Source organism: Etheostoma cragini, chromosome 11 (assembly GCF_013103735.1).
Source record: "Etheostoma cragini isolate CJK2018 chromosome 11, CSU_Ecrag_1.0, whole genome shotgun sequence".
Taxonomy (NCBI): Eukaryota; Metazoa; Chordata; class Actinopteri; order Perciformes; family Percidae; genus Etheostoma; species Etheostoma cragini.
In genome coordinates, this window is record NC_048417.1 from 19,847,120 (window position 1) to 19,863,876 (window position 16,757).

General features: G+C 39.7%; 1 protein-coding gene across 2 annotated transcripts in view; it reads right to left on the reverse strand.

Moving 5' to 3' along the window:
- asic4a (acid-sensing (proton-gated) ion channel family member 4a) overlaps positions 1-6,782 on the reverse strand; it is an 84,656-nt gene extending 77,874 nt beyond the window's left edge. The window contains exon 1 of one of the 2 annotated variants that reach the window (XM_034884811.1): positions 5,742-6,782. In XM_034884811.1, coding sequence (XP_034740702.1) covers positions 5,742-6,317 — 576 coding nt within the window. In that variant the 5' untranslated portion in view covers positions 6,318-6,782. The remainder of the gene's footprint in view (positions 1-5,741) is intronic. The other variant, XM_034884810.1, reaches the window with a different exon arrangement.
- Positions 6,783-16,757: the final 9,975 nt, after the last annotated feature.

Here is a 16,757-nt window from a genome sequence, read left to right on the forward strand (position 1 = left end):
CTGTCTTTTGGGCTCGTCTTTTGTAGTTTACTGCTCTGCTGAATGTGTTTACTTAACCGTAGGGAGCACAATCAAGGGGAAATTGCATGTTCATGGCGCAGATAACACAGACTGCCCACCAGCAGGAGACACTTTCGCTGAAGCCAATTTATCTCAAGAGCAAACTGTCACTAAGTTTTTCAGTGCAAGTATTTCTTTAGATCTTGCTGGGTGTACGGATTTAAGCAATCAAATCAAATCAAATGGATCAATTTAGCCTTTTCTACCTCCAACCAATGTATCTTTCACAGTTCTGTAATGATGTAGCTGGTGTAACAGAGAAGACAATCATGCCTTACAACAAGCTCACAGTATACACCAAAAGGAGATCCTCCAAAAAAAAGGCTGCATTCTTTTACATTTATAAAATAAACTCTCCAGGCAAAGCAAGAACCTACATCTTTTCCAGATACAGAGAAAGTGCATCAAACAGTTCCTCTTTTGCAAGGCTTCGCACTCTTTTGTCCACAACCCCCCAGCGCAAGCACTGTCTAATGAGATGCTAATCCTGGCATCTACACTGGTGTTTGGAGGGGTGAGGGTTTTATTTATTCAGTATCTACTCTGTATACAGGCTATGTCTGGTCAGATCAGACCATAGTCCTGCATAACCTGCATTAGAAAGAGGCACGGTTAAAGGTGACCTCTTCAGAGTATCATCATAAGCTCTGTAAGGATTAGTTCGGATTCCTTGTCCACATCATAACTGAATTTTAAGAGGGGTAAGTTTAATTATTCAGAGGCCTATACAGAAGAGAACGGTCTCTGTTGTGGTAATTAAATTTAAAGGATATTTGAAGTGTAAAATTCATGTTGACACTTTGCTCCAATGTTATTCTGGTGAAGGTTCATACTCTGTATTAATTATCTGAAAAGTATTGGTTGAAATAACACAGACCCACTTTTTGAAGCTCTCACCATTAGATATATTTTAGATATTTTAATGAACAGGGAGATGTCCTGCCATTAGGGAAACTGACTTACTCGCAAGCTGAATTATTCGGCAAGGAAATGAAGCAAATAATGGCTTGACTTGGAACACTTGATCAGCATCCGGCAGGTGGAAACAAGGAGGGAGGCTCTAATTCTGCTCCCAAGACAGCTGGTCCTAAAGCAGGGCCTCAGCCAATCTCACTGACCGCTCCGTTTCCCACTGAGCTGTTTCAGCCTAAGGAACTGTGCCAAGAGATGTGGCACCTTCAATTCACCTTTCTTTTGGCTTCTTTTCTGCTTTACAAGACTCTCTATTGTTATAATTGTAACATAATCATGCCCACTACATCTATTGATCTGTTCGCAGTACACTTCCACGGGAGCAGCCAAATGGTATCCCTAGTCAAAGCTCTCGCCAAGAGAGATATGACACCAATTAGATTACACTGATTTTCAAATACACAATGGATTTATGTGGCGTGGGTGACAGTGTCAGACTTACTTGGCTTACGTTGAAGCTTGGTAATTCATCCAGTTGTCGCCCTGTCCCAGAAGTCCATGAATGTCATGCTAATTAATTATTTATCATTACCTAAACACGCTAATTACTCGTCGGTTCAAGGGCATGCTTTTTTTTTTTGTAAGACATATTCAATCTGTCTCTGGGGATCACTTTCATCATTGTATACATATAAATTATTTAATAATATCTGGGTAATTCTTTGTAGAGTAGACATGGTGAAGGTCAGAGAGGAAGAAAAAAGCCCTGATTTGTGAGTGAAGCCCACTGACATTTATCCCTTCCCATGGACTTTCCAGATCTGTTTAGAAAGATGCTGTTACCCCCTTTCCTTATTCTCAAAGTGAATGTCAAGGACAGGCGTAAACAGCGATGCCATACCTCATTACTGGTTATATTTATTCTGAGGAGATGCCCTTATCACTGTGTATATTATTAAATGAATGAGACTGCAATTTTGAAACAATCTGTCATTTTTTCCTTTCAAGTTCCTGGGGGGGTTGTTTAGTGGATGAGCTATTTGTCTTATCCAGCCATGATGCATGTTATATGCTTTTTATCTTGTTGTAAGATCAGACATTCACATTTTGAGTGGGTCTAATTATAGCAGCCTCCCATGAGTTGGCATTAAACTACAGAAGCAGGCAGACATCTGGTATTCAAATAATTGGCACAATTAGAAAGGGTCCCTGGCATTTTACAGATGTTTCTTTGCACTGTTTATAATGTGGCAGGACTCCCATTAGCTTGTTCTGAGATAAAACCCGAAGTGCAGGAAACTTAAACTGAGAATTAAAACCTCTAGACTTCAAATGCTACGTTTGGTATTAAGGGCACCTCAAATGTCACATCTTAAAGATCTTAAAATGTAGCTGGAAAAGAGAAAAGATAGAGGAGAAATATTTTGTGCCACTAAGTGTAAATTTATATTTCCAATAATTTGGTGAAACACTGCTTAAATATCGACTCTTAGCTTTATGTAAACACGTCACTATGAGAACAGAGTTCCCAGCATATACACAGTTGCTCTGGCTGCTACTGTATAATAAGTAAATAGTTCATCAATGTACGCAGTAGTCTTTACATTACAGTGCAATCAGCAAAATATGTTATATTGACAGATCAAAACATAGTGTTGGCTAGAATATTACTTGAAAATGAAACAACAGCTCCCAGAAATGGTTAGAAAGGAAAGGTTGGTATTATTTTACTATTCGGCTTTGCACCCTTGTGTCTTATAAATATCAGCATTTTATGTGGTCTAAGTACAATCTAGGACAGTGGCCTATTAATGGCTAAGGGACTCCTCTCCTGGGGCAACAGTGTTAATCGGAGCAATAGGTCTCCTTCCTGCTGGATCAATGTCAGCACAAATTTCAGATTGGTTTCCTGATGTGCGCCAAGTTATCTGTGATTCAACGTTAATAGGTTATTGAACGGAGCCAGCATTTAGGGAGCAGGGCCGTATTTCACGTTATTGACAATCAAATGCACACAACTTTCTCATTAGCATGCATTAGGAAAACACAGGATTAATCTTGACAAGACCATTCGGGAACATGACTAGAGTTACATGCTTGTTTACACAACATGCCTAACAGTGGCTTGGTATCACATGGACATGAGGAATATAGGTAAATACAGCCTGACAGACGTTACACTGGACAAAAGCTGAAGGAGTAGCAGAAAATGAAGAAAAAAGGGAGAAAAGACAACAGTGTATTTAGCCTTGAAATAAATTAAACATTGCATTAAACATGTACAATGATGAAGCAATCCACAATGCCATCTTTAGCTTTGCAATAGCTCAGTGCAGCATGGCTCACTGGCATTGTGGATAAAAGCAGGTCTATCTTATCTAGTATCTCTTCTTGAGAAATTCCATGCAGTGCATAGTCTTCCATTCTCATATTCTTTACAACTAAACTAAAGTGTGTGCACACAGACAGAGAGACAGACAGACAGACAGCTATGCAAATGCTGGGTCCAAATAAAATTAGGACTCAAGATGGGCGGGGTGTTCCTGTTTTAAGCAAGCTCACCATATTGTAATGCATTTGCTCCGAGAGGTCCTAACCAACATTCAGCGCTTGGATGACAACATGCATGGTGGCAACTCAAACTGGGCTGTGCTAAATCAGATGACATTTCACTGCACCTGAAGGTCAAGTGTTTTGTTAAGATTGACAAGGCCTGATGAAGAAGCTGCCAACATTAGTTGAAAGATTTACAGTCTACAAACAAGACGTGGACAGAACACATTTGAGAGGAAGAGAGGTTACCGATCTTGGTTAAAAAGGTAGATTTACAACGAAGGTTTGCATGTAGACTGATTCAACATCTATATGTCTAGGGAGTGTGATGCACTGTATTTCAGGCCTGCGTCCAATTGTTAAGTGTGAAACAATAAAGAAAGAGCAAATTTATTATTGTAAAGATAGGCAGGAAGTGCAAAGAAAAGGGAAACATTGACAAAAGAAAAGGAAAATGGTAAAAAGAGAATAGGACGCAACAACAACAATCACTACATCATTTTTATATTGAAATTTAAATTGCAATCTTAATTAAAACTTATATAATTGTCTAATCACGCTGTAGCGAGCAGATATGTAAGTCAAGGTAAATCTGAAGGTTGGTAGTTTGAGCTCTGGCCATGCAGTCCCATGTCAAAGTGTCCTTGGGCAAGACACTGAACCCCGAGTTGATGCTGTGCATCGGAGTGTAAATATTTGTGTGTTTATCTGATGAGCAGCTGGCACCTTGTACGGGCACAGTGTGTGAATGTGTGTGAATGGTTCCTGTACTATGTAAAAGCGCTTTTAGTAGTTGTTGAGACTAAAAAAGCGCTGTTTAAGAACTTTACATTTACAGGGTGAAAACAGGATCTTCAGAAGCACATTATAAACTTTTTGAGTCATGTTGTGGCTTCAGAGTGAATTTCATCAAACTTTTCGGCGTCCCCTAGGAGCCTTGCATTTTCTTTTCCCTGAGAGAAATGAAATTGTTTTTGGATGAGGACCCATTATCATGGCAAAGTTAATTTTACATCTCCATGTAATGGGCTGGCTTAAATACAAGAAATTAAAATAAAAAACTCAATAGGCTGTTACAGAAACTGACTGAGAAGCAGTGAAATGTCATTATTTCTTTGCTGTAATTTGGCACATCAGAGGTAATGTAGTGCCATCCCTGTGATAAGACGGAATCTTTAGGTCTCAGGAAGGTGAGCGTTTCAATGTTCAACATACCCTATTAAGACTTGACACCTGCACTTCATCATCACTAAAGCAATTGCATATTCCTATTCCTGCAGGAGAGATGGGGAAATCCATCTCAAGCAAGGACAGTGCCTTTAATAAATAGTGCACAGAACACAGGCAAAAACTCTCCCTCTCCCTCACCTGATCCCCCTCTCTCTCGCACACACACACACACACACACACACACTCTCTCTCTCTCATGGAAATTGTTTCATTCCTTTTAGTCAATCTGGCTAATGCAAAAATCATGTATGTCTGTCTTTAAATATTTAATCCTAACAGCAAGATTGAAATACAACGTTGAAGAAGCATTACTCCTTCAAGAGCTCAGAGAGAGAGAGAAAGAGAGAGACAGCTCAGAGAGAGAGAGAAAGAGAGAGAGAGAGAGAAAAGCATCTGCTCTGCAATGTCAGAAAGAGAGTGGGGGAGCAACAGGGAGAGATGGAAAAGAGAGGAACAAGAGACTCGGCTATTTTCAATGACAATTTTATTGCCATGCACTCTCAGCTACTGGAGTTGGAGGCAGCATTAAAGCACAGTTTGCCTCAGAATAGTATAAAACCACATATGACAGCTCTCTGTTTCTCTTTGGGAGCAGCCTTTGTTCTTTGCCATAATAGATTCGGGTACAGGCTGAAACACACGGCTGAAGGGAAGCACTGTTGCAGCTTGGAACTAAGTGAGAAGAAATACAGCTCAACGACTGAGCCCAAGTCATGAATCTTGCAAGCAGAAATATATCGTGGACCCAAATGGCCCCTAGAGATGAGTACATGCCTTCGCCTTAAAGTATTTATTTTGCTTTTATGCTTACAAGTAGTTTTGCATGAACAAGACAAATCTATTTGTTGTTTCCTAAAATGTCAAAGTGTTACTTTTCCTGAACTTGTTTTATACAAAAAGCTTTGATAAAACCAATAAATCACGAGGAAGTAATGTGATAAGATAAGAATCCGGCAAAGACAGAACTTTGAGAAACTTTCACTCACCACAGAGAAGTCCTCAACTGAACAGTTCTGTCCACTGAAATTGCAGCTCATGAGCATCTCTTCTAACTGATGTCCTGTCCTGTTGAAGATGTCCTGCATGTCAGGGGCAGGATACATCAAATCAGTAGGTTTGTGCCCATCCTTGTTTTTGGGGGGCAGACCTGTTAAGTTAGCCAGGTGGTAGATGTCGGCATCGGTGAGCGCGGAGAAGCGAAAGCGGTTGATGTTGCAAATGGTCACAGCAGGGAAAACCATCTCTGGGGTCGCCTCTTCATTCAGAGCCGTGAGATGAGGGTGCTCCAGGTAAGAGATAGCACACTTAGCCGCTTGGTATAGAAACAGCACCAGGGAAGTCAAAAAGGCAAGAGCCCACAGAGTCTGCCGGATGCCCAGGCGACCAGAGACAAAGATGTGGTTAATCCCATGAAGAGAGCAGGAGTTCGCAAACCTGGCCAAGTCCTTAACCGGAGGTGTGCAGCTCTCCTCGATCAGGCTCTCCTTGTCCCCATCCTGCTTGCTTTTTTGCTTCTCATCCTCCTCTGCAAATTTGATTTTGCAAACAAATTCGATAGGCATGGGGGCAGCCAGGTCTGCGTTTTGGTTTTGTTTATGATTGCAGCTATCAGCCCTGGATCACTTCCCTCCTACTTCCTTGGCTTTCTGTCCTCTGAGCAAGAAACAACTCCAGAAAGAAGAGAAAAAGACAGGAGAGAGTTTGTTGCTGCTGCTGCTGCTGCCGTTGATGCCTCTGCTGTGACTGATAGTGCTGCCGCTGCTTCTGCCGCCACGGCTCCTAGTGACTAAAGCGCTGCTGCTGCTGTGCTGTTACTGCTCTGAACGCTTGTCTCACTACTTGATCAGCTCACAGTCTCGCTTATCAGCAGTAATACAGCTGTCATATATAAAAAAACACCCTTGCACACTGCCTCAGACCCACAGATGAAAATGCAGCATTTTTTAGTCGGACTGAAATAGGCACAGGGTACTTAATAATTCATGAGAAGGTTACATTGTGATTATTTCCTCCTCACTGGCGCGAGTCACAACTTCCCCCGGTCATCCCTGTGCTTCCCGCAGAAAGCCCCCCCTGCTGTTTAATCCGCTTGTTAGGACGGTGCTTCCACTTATTGACCTGAATAAAGTTGGTGTCAAAGGTTGTTCAGCCAAACATCCGGTGTTTGATGTGCATCGCACAGGGTCCTTGCTTTTTATTGCCACCCTCAGTAAGGTCTCTGGAACATGCCTAATTGAAACAATAACGAGGAGTGCGAGAAATGGAATTGAGCACAAGCGACTGCTGGCAATCAATCTTGTCTTTGCAACAAAAAAGTAAAAGACTATTGATCGAGCGGACGTGTCTGTCAGAGACTTAAGATAGGCGGTACAATGGTGTTTTTCTTATCAGGAACTAATGGTATCATCACAAGACTCCTGCACAAATTTGAATTTGTAAATGGCTCCTGTTTTGGACCCCAACGCTGCTAAAGATGTTGAAATAAAGTATTGATCTGCTTCCGTCCCTATCCTTTACAGTGTGTGTCTTAGTGCTGTTAATGGCCCTTTTCCAAGTTGCCAAACAAAATTATGCAAATGCTAGTCAGAAAAGTGAGAGCCCTAATGCATGTGATTCCCCTTTAAATGGAATTAGTCATGCGGGTCACATTCGCATCACAAGGGGCTGGGACCTCGAGAGAAAAGGAATATTTAAAAGTGAATTCAACCGCTACAAACACACGTGCCAAGTCAAGTCCGAGCAGGCATCAGAAATACATTAATCAAAAGACTGCGGAACAAATAAGGGTACAGAAGAAATCTGGTTTTCTTTCCAAAAAAAAAGAGAAGAAAAAATATGAAATAATCAAACATTAAATGTTTAGAAAAATTAGATCTAAATCAGATTAAAGTTGTATACTGAATCTCGTTGGCTGGTTAAATAACATGTTCTTTAGGATCAGAACAACGTAAGAACAAAACCACCTACTGTAACTGACTTTTTTCTTTATGTTTTTTTATCGTTGTAATGCTTTTTATATAGTAGGATTGTCTTTTGATGGTGTTTTTTCTGCTAGATAAACAGAGATATCCAGGATATTGCCTTTATTCCATGGAAGTGAAGTGTCCATGGTTTAGCTGTGCCTCTGGCAGGCACTAAGGTCTGCTAACCACAGAGTGTTTTATGTAGTCACTCCCAGAGGATGCTGGGCTTATTTACAGTCTCACAGAGGAAATGAAAGCTCACAGTCCACGCCATGACTAAATACCAAATGTGAATAAAAAACACGCAGGCACATCTGGCACATGAAAACCATTCAAGGAGTGCTTGGCATTATGTTTGTTTGTCAGAGCCAATAACACTCCAAAGCCCAGGCCTGTTTCGTATTTGAGGCCCTACAAATGAGATACAATCGATTAAATCTCACTGACCTTCAAGTTTTTTTTCAAACTGTCAATAATTTCACATGTAATTTTACATATTTTGAACCAGAATCTAATACTTTAATTTTTTGAGTAAAACACCACAGGGTACAGTGGAACAGAAGATGAAAAAAATTGAGCTAACAATTTGAAGACATGTAGTAATAAACTGCTACGGAGCCCTGCTAACTCGGTCTTGATGGTTGTTTCCGAAAGTGCTTCTCCTGGAATAGGGACTTTTTGGGGTTCAGGAACTAAAGCAAAGAAACTAAATTTGGACCCTTGTTCCTCCATTTAGTACCAGCCCGGTCTCTTTCATGGTGAACACCACAAAATAAACAAGAAAATCGTGTCCCTGTTGACAAATCAATAAATCCACATAATGTGACCATTTCAAATACTCCTGTGAGACCGGGTTGTTAGTACACAGGTTCCTGAGATCTTGTAACAAATGCTATCGTGAAAATGTGCTATGAAAACAAGACATTATGCTGGTCTCTTGCTAAGATTCTATCTAAGAGTGAGCATTCAGTATATGTTGAACTATTGATCAAAATCAATACAGCATTTTATTTTCCCCTATTGGTCAGCAAAAGTAAAGCAGTAAAGGCAAAACGTTCTGAAGAAAGGTGTTTTCGCGGGGCGGCCGTTAGCTCAACAACTAAGAGCGTTCGCCCCATGTTGGCTGAGTCCTGCAGCGGCGCGGGTTCGAGTCCGACCTGCTGCCCTGTGCTGCGTTTCATCCCCCATCTCTCTCCCCTTTGTCTATCCACTATATATACACAATAAAGGGAAAAGTCCCCAAAAAACAATCTTTAAAACTAAAAGTGTTATTGCGTTGGTTGAAAGACAATTTCTGTGCATATCATGGAACCTGAAATCCTTCATTGACCAGGTCCAATTGTGGGGCCAGTCTCTTATTGGTTTCTAGCCCAGAGTTTTTAGCTGCAGTATCCTGTGCCCTCAAGAGGCGGCATCCGCCAAGAAACCTGATTTGCACAATTTTTGGGGTGGTAATAGGTCAGTCCGAAAGGTTTTGGTTAGGAAACAGGAGGGTCGCAGGTTCAATTCCCAGTACGAACCAAAGTACGGAGTGTTGACTGGTAGCTGGAAAGATGCCAGTTCACTTCCCTCTTGAGCAAGGCACCGAACTCCCCTCAACTGCTCAGGGCGCCTGTTCAGCAGTCACAGCCCCCCACTCTGATATCTTTCCATTAGTGCATGTATACGACCTGAGCATGTGTGTATGTTCAGGCCTGTGTGTAGTGTGTAATAACAACACAGTGGAACTTGTTATTTCCCCATAGGGGATCAATAAAGAGAATCCAATACAAGACTCCTAAAATCTAGTTGGCCAAACACCCTATACAAGCTGGATAAGCTTGTGTAAATAGATAACTTTGTGAGACAAACATGGAAAAGTATTACTTTAGTATTTGTACCATGTGAGAAGAAACAAGTACTTACACATGATGGTCTGTACACAGTGTTTAAATTCAATTCAATTAAAGGAAAAGCATTACATTATACGAAGCAGAGCGAAAAAGGATTCAGCCTTCAGTTTCTATGGCAATAAATGACCTTGTTCTCCACGTCTATCAATTAAGTCAAAAGTGTATTTTCTGTGGGTTAGATTTTAACATTACGAAAGAAAGGAGGCTCGTGGCAAGAGGTTGATGTCTATGACTGTAAAAGCAGAGGTTCCGGAAACAGTTTTCATATTTAAAATACATAATTTATGATAACATTATGTATATAGTGCCACCTCATCGTATTTATTTATATTTCATTATTTTGTATTTTACTATTTAAATTTTATATTTCTGTTGTCTGTGGTTTAACTGTCATATTGAGAGCTGCTAAACTGTGTTTCGTTGTTGAAAACAATGGCATACAATAATAACAATAACATGTGCTTGACATTATAATCACAGAGTAGACCCGAAGTCTAGATCCCTACTAGCGGAAACAAAATTAACTCAAGGTTTGCAATCAGCTTTAAACTGCATCTGAAAACGATCCATCCTCTGTGCAGGACCGGGACATGCAGTTGAAGGCTCTGGAAAGAGCTTGTACTGTGGGTGGACCCGAGATATTATAGTCAAACCTAAGTTAAGCTCAGAGAGGTTGTTATCTTCTGCTGTGTGCTTAGAACTGGTGAATTTAAAGCTCACATCAACTTAGTATAATATAGTGTCCGGCTTTTGATTGATATAAATTGTTGGCAGATATACCTTTTGAGTTTCCTCTTAGCGTTTTTAGCGTATTAAATGTTTCTCCCCAACCTTTAATTCACAGCTTATTGATATCCAATGTCTGATGCTTTCCAAACTGCTCCAAATTCCAAACTCCAAGTTCATCGGGTACCAAGGAAACCAAGTGTGAAGTAGATTGTATAAACGGTTCATGAGAGATGTAAAGTTACAGCATTAACATACATTGGAATTGTTATTTTGTATATTAGGAATATACTTTTATGCATAATCTATATTCAATAACACTGAATAAAAAAAAAAGCTAGACATGCACTGCAATATAATCCCTAAGGCAGGGGTCTTCAACAGGGGGTCCGCGACCCCTAGGGGGTCCGCGGAGGTACTGCATGGGGGTCGCGAAAGTTTTGGTTGATTAGACTTTTTTTTATATTCCCCCCCCACTTTTTTCCACTAATTGAAATGTCTTTAAATACACATTAACATGAATTCAACAAACTGTAGTAAACAGATAAATGGAGGCAGAAGATGTCTTTCAGTCATCAATGCACACATTCAGCGACACACAGGAGCTCTTTCAAGCTGGGCACCGTTTCATTCACAACACCTGTCCCATCAACGAGGAATCAGAATCACAAATACTTTAATAATCCCAGGGCGAAATTACTTTCGTTACTTTCGTTATTACTCCATATGTAATAGACATTACTTACATATATTAAGAATATACCCTACTCACTGTGCCTTGCACATGTTTAAAATAAAAACATGAATATATGAACCTGTGTATTATTTGAGTATCTTAGTATTGAATGCACAATAACAAGGTACATTTACACATGGCACTATAGGACCAGTTTGATATAACACAATGTTATACAATATATATAATTAGGGGGTCCCCGCTCCATCTCGCCATCAGTTTGGGGGTCCTTGGCCTGGAAAACGTTGAAAACCCCTGCCCTAAGGTGCAGCCACGAGATAGGCCTGACCACTGATAGATTTGACATACACTCCCCATTGATTTGGAACACAGCGAGGCACAACTTTTATACTTGCATGTGTGTAATTTCTATTTGACTGGTATTAATGTGTTGATAACAAATAATGAAAACTCAATGCAACAAAGGCTGCTGCTACCTCAGCAGTAACACAGGCAGGTATCTGTGGTCAACAGAGAACTTGGCTCTTTGGAGCCAGCAGGGGAAATGTCATATTTGCATAAAAACCACAGAACATTGTATTTCTGGTTTTTCTCGACGTTTCGAATGTGGAATTGGGGAGGCTGGAGATATTAGGCAGATATTTGCTCTTTTTTTCCTTGAGCTAAGCTAACTTTAGATTGTACTACTGAAGGGTACTTGAGTAAATTAAGTCACTAAGGTCTGCGTTCCCAAAGCCTTTCAATGTTTTTATTCTTTATCTCCATCTGATAACTAGAGCCTACGTTTAAACTGTGCCCTCTTTTTCATAACTAGTCCATCACTACAATTAATGTAATAGTTTATCTTAAATCAGTGTCATTTAATTCTCTTAGATGTACCTGCTCTGGGTTGAGCTTTGTACACTGAAGGCTATTCAATATAATTATGTTGTGATGGAAATGTCTGCAGTTTCTGAGCTTCATTTTCTGGTGTTCAAATCAAAGCAAATTTTTGTCTTTCAAAAAGAAATCCATGCACGGCCAGATGTGCACACATAAGCCGTCACACAGAGACCTGCAAATGAAAAAAGCTACCTTCATCACCGGGTAAACTGTAAATTAAATTCCAAGGGGAAGACATCCATGCCCCCTAAAGCCCATTAATATTATCAGGCCTCTTAGATTTGCACACATGACATGGTAGTGCCCCACCAACATTCTCAACGCTCTGTTTGATGGTCATATCTGAACTAAATCATTAAAAAGATCAGACTTTCATTCATGACAGATATTCTCAATTCAAAACTGCACATTCAAAGGATCGTATATTGACAGTTTGACAAGTCATGGCATATGGAACTACTGCTTTGGCCTTGTTATATGCAACTATTTGCTTTTTCTCTATGCTTGTTCTAGTTTGTCATCACAAACACACCGTCCCCAAAATTTCACATACAGTTATAATAAATAAAAATAATACATTGTATAATGCACTTTACATCAATAAATCTCAAAGGGCTAAGGGTAAAAAAAGAAAAAGAGAAAAATAAAACAAAACAAAAAAAGAATAAATAAAGAAAATAAAGCTAGTAAATAAAACATTAAGTTGCCAAAATTAATGTTCTCTCTCGTTCTCTCGTTCTTGTTCTCCAAAGTTGTTTAACGTCAACTCCTGCACCCTAACACTGGGAGCATGCACAACTGTAACAGACTCTAACTACCCCGATCTACGGCCACTTTACTGTGCCTCCCTTCAGCTGAAAGTACGCTGCAATTAGAAGGGCTGGCTTTACTGTTCATGACTAAACCCCCTCAACTACCTATCTCAAGGCACCTTATGTGGTTAGTGAACACCATAACTTGCTATTCTGGTTAAAGTGATGCTGATCAAATGTACTGTAAAATAACCAATGTACTGTTTTTTAGAGAAAATAATTAACATCCTTCATTGAAATGATGTGGAAGTTTAAGACAACATATTCTAAGACAAAGATTGTATGCTCATATTCTCAAAAAAGAAACTATGACAGAGAGCAATGCACAACACTCACATTACACAATGCCAATATTTACAGTACTCAAAAGGCCTAAGATAAAGCACAATAGGCCACCAACTAGGGAGTTTAAAAGTTAAAGCTATAGTTCTTAGTTTCTGTTGCCTCCATGAGGAATTATAAGTAATAACAACAAAACTGTTGTTGCATCCACATGACACAAGCCTTCAGTGATTGGTGAATTTAATGGATAAACACTATTATAGAAAGGTTACACACCAAAGCTTTAAAGCAAAGAAATAAGAATACAAATAATGTCCAGTCCATAGAAAACTGTTTATATCAAATGAAGCCTGGTGAAACATCATGACCACACACATGGTGCGGGATTAAAGTGCTATGCAAACCCAAATAGCCTAAATGTCTGTTCATTTGTGATTTTGGATTAGGCGGATTCTACGGTGAAACTACAGAGGTGGATTTGAAGGCATTCACTAACCAGTTCAGAAAATCGAAACACTTTCTTACAGTAGCTTTCATCACTATGAAAATGCTGAAATTACTGGTGTAGTTTTCTAGGTGTCATATCAGCTCGCATTAATGACGAAATTGGATATGGTGTGGTTCAGTAGCACAGTTTGGCCTTGGAAAGCAAAATTTCTGCTAGCATGTTATAATAGCAGATGAAAGTCAGAGGTTCCACTGCCCAATGAGAGCTCTCATTATTAAGGTTGTACTATCTTCTGAAGGACCATATGGGTACTCATTTCTCTTTATATGTAAGAACACACTGCCTAAAGGGAAGAGAAAAATATGGGAAGTTTGTGCAGTGGACTGAGGAATTGCCATGCTTTGCACATGAGCGCAAAGAGCAGGGTTCAGTGATTTCTTTTATAGCCCTGAGGATCACTTCTCTTCAAGTCCAAACACAGCACGCTGCTTTATTCGCCAATGCAACACATTACTCATGCACACACCCTCAATATTTATATGCAAAACAGAGAAAAAAAGTTATGAACATTGACCACTGTGTCACTTGCTGGAGGTAAAACAAACTGGGCATGCCATAACCCCTCCAGAGGCTTGAACTATGTCCGATCATGAAGAGGTTTGAATTTGGCATTAACTTGTCTTATTCCTGTCATGATTGCTACAGAATGACTTGAAACTATAAAGTTATTGATCTAAACTCTGAATTTAAAAAAAAGTTGCCTGTTGACAAAGGGCATCCAATAATCAACTTTCAAAATAGCAGGGATCTGCCTTTATAGCTGAATGCCACAGCAGCAAAGCAGTTAACTGAGGCGAGACTTTGCTTTCTCCTTCTAAAGTGCATTTTTAGTTCTCTAAACTGACCCCTGCATGGAAAAATCCTCTTTCCTATAAGCAAGTGGAACAAAAGCTAAATGTCACTAGTTGAATATTTTCTACCCAACACACATTCTTGTAAAATATCAATACAACAGTACAATACATGTAGTTTATTATAAATAATAAAAGGAGCTTACTTTCTCACAGCCTCTAAATAAAAAACAGTCTTGTTTCTCTTTTCAGAGTTCATGGTGTCAGGTTTTAGGAGCGGGCTGCCATACTATGAAGGAGGAGACTCAACTGGTAAGTATTTAAGAGTTGAGTGAAGCTGGGAACAGATCTCCAGACAGAATTACAGGATGCCACGCACAGAATAACTACTACATTGTTTTTTAAGTCTTGCAGTTAGGAAGGAGGCTGTGACAAACACTAGCCTGAGCGTGTGATATTAAAAGAATAGTCAATGTTTTCTTTTTGAAAATGAGATGAGAAGATTGATATTAATCTGTCTCTTTCTCTCCAAATGGAAAAAGCTATCTAGCACATCCAAAGCTTTAGCCGGACTTCGTCATTCTCAGATTGTAGTCAGAATATGAGTCTGATACTGCTCCATTGGGCTTTGATTACGGGCGTGTACGGGGCGTGTCAGTCAGAGCAATGGAGTATGAGAATGCCTTTTTTCCAGGGCCCAGAATTTGGTGCAAGGCCCCTCATTCGTCCACAAGTTGAAATCTGTGAACTAGTTTTTCCTGGTAAGTTTAAAGCTGTTATTATTTTGTAGCAAATAACAGAAGGATGAGGTGACTGTGCATACTCTTGTGATCACAGTGAGGTTGCCAGGTTTGGCACCACTATACCTGTTCAAAGACCATAACAGGTGCTCCTTGACTAGGGCTTAGTATTTGTATTTGGGCTAAAACTTTGAACTGTGACTTCCATACTGGTTACTAAGCAATACTTTTTTCAATACCAATTTTATTAAATCCTTTTTAACGATTACAATATTACAACTTGCGTTACAAATCATTTTGTTTATGTTTTAGCTCGTACCATGTGAACCAGTCTCTGTGCTTAACTCAGTTTTTCCTGCATGCCTCAACAATGTGTTGTTATGGGACCCACGCAACTTCTGGGCAAGACCCACCCTTCAATAGCATTTACGTACTATTGGCCATGCGTCCATGCTTACACTAGGTGACATAACCACGTAACCTTTGTTCAGGTCGTATCCCTTGACCAATCAGCTATCGTACCTTAATCACTCAAAGTCAATGCCTACGCCCGACCAATCAGCCTGCTTTGTAAGGTGGGACTTAAGTTACGTGGGATCCATAGTAACGCATCTACAATGTGTAACATTCCATCTACAATGTGTAACAGCCAATCCCTAGCATTATTACATCTTGGTAGAAGCATAATGCATACCGATTGGCTCACTGACACTGATGAGATTTACTCCTGCCTTAGGGATCGAAATTTGGTATTGAATGACGAGGAATTTTTTGATACTCAATAATATAGAGGCAATTAAGTCTGTGCCTAAAAAATATTGGATTAAGTACCCAGCCCAACCCCCGACCACATCTGGCAACCAGCACTGTAGTTGTATATATTAACACATGGATAAAATTATGTTTGACAAGAAATTGTACAGCACTCTTCTTAAAATCACCAATTAATGCTTTTTGTCTCCGTTTGCATACACTGTCTATATCCATATTTTTCTTACTACTGTTAAAAGGTCATTGCTAAATACATTGCACATATCTGTACATGTTGTTCATACATTGTTCATATTATGTAGCCATATTAAGTCAGCTCTGCAATATATTTCTTGCCCTGCCCATGCACCACCTGTCTATACTTGAATATCACATTGCACTTTTCTGCTTTTTTGCACTTCTGGTTGGATGCAAACTGCGCTTCGTTGTCTTTGTACTTGTGCGCCGCACAATGAAAGTAAAATTGAATCTAATCTAAAAATAGAATCTAATACAAATAAAAAATAATTAGATACATGTTAGTTAGTGAGTTTTAGAGTTGCCGGAAGGCATATTTAACTTTACGTAGCAAGGCTAACCTTGTCACTCTGCTATCCAGTGGCAGTGTATTTGTCCATCTGATAAAGGATAATTTATCTTCTGAAAACTAAATGTGACTATCTCAGGAGCATTACCCTTTAAGAGAAAATACAGTTGGAAGCTGAAGTGTACAGATCTTTGAAATGCAGAACTGTCTAGTAATTACTGTTTGGAGTGCTTTGTAGAGGAGCAAGTGATTACAGTGAGTGAACTGATAAGGCTACACTATTAGCCTTAATAATAAGGATAATCAAATGTTAGCATTTGATATCTTAATGCTGAGCGGGGGATCTCATTACTGGACAGATGCTGACTTGTTATTCTGCTTACAGCATGTCACTGCAGGGCAGATGGATGAG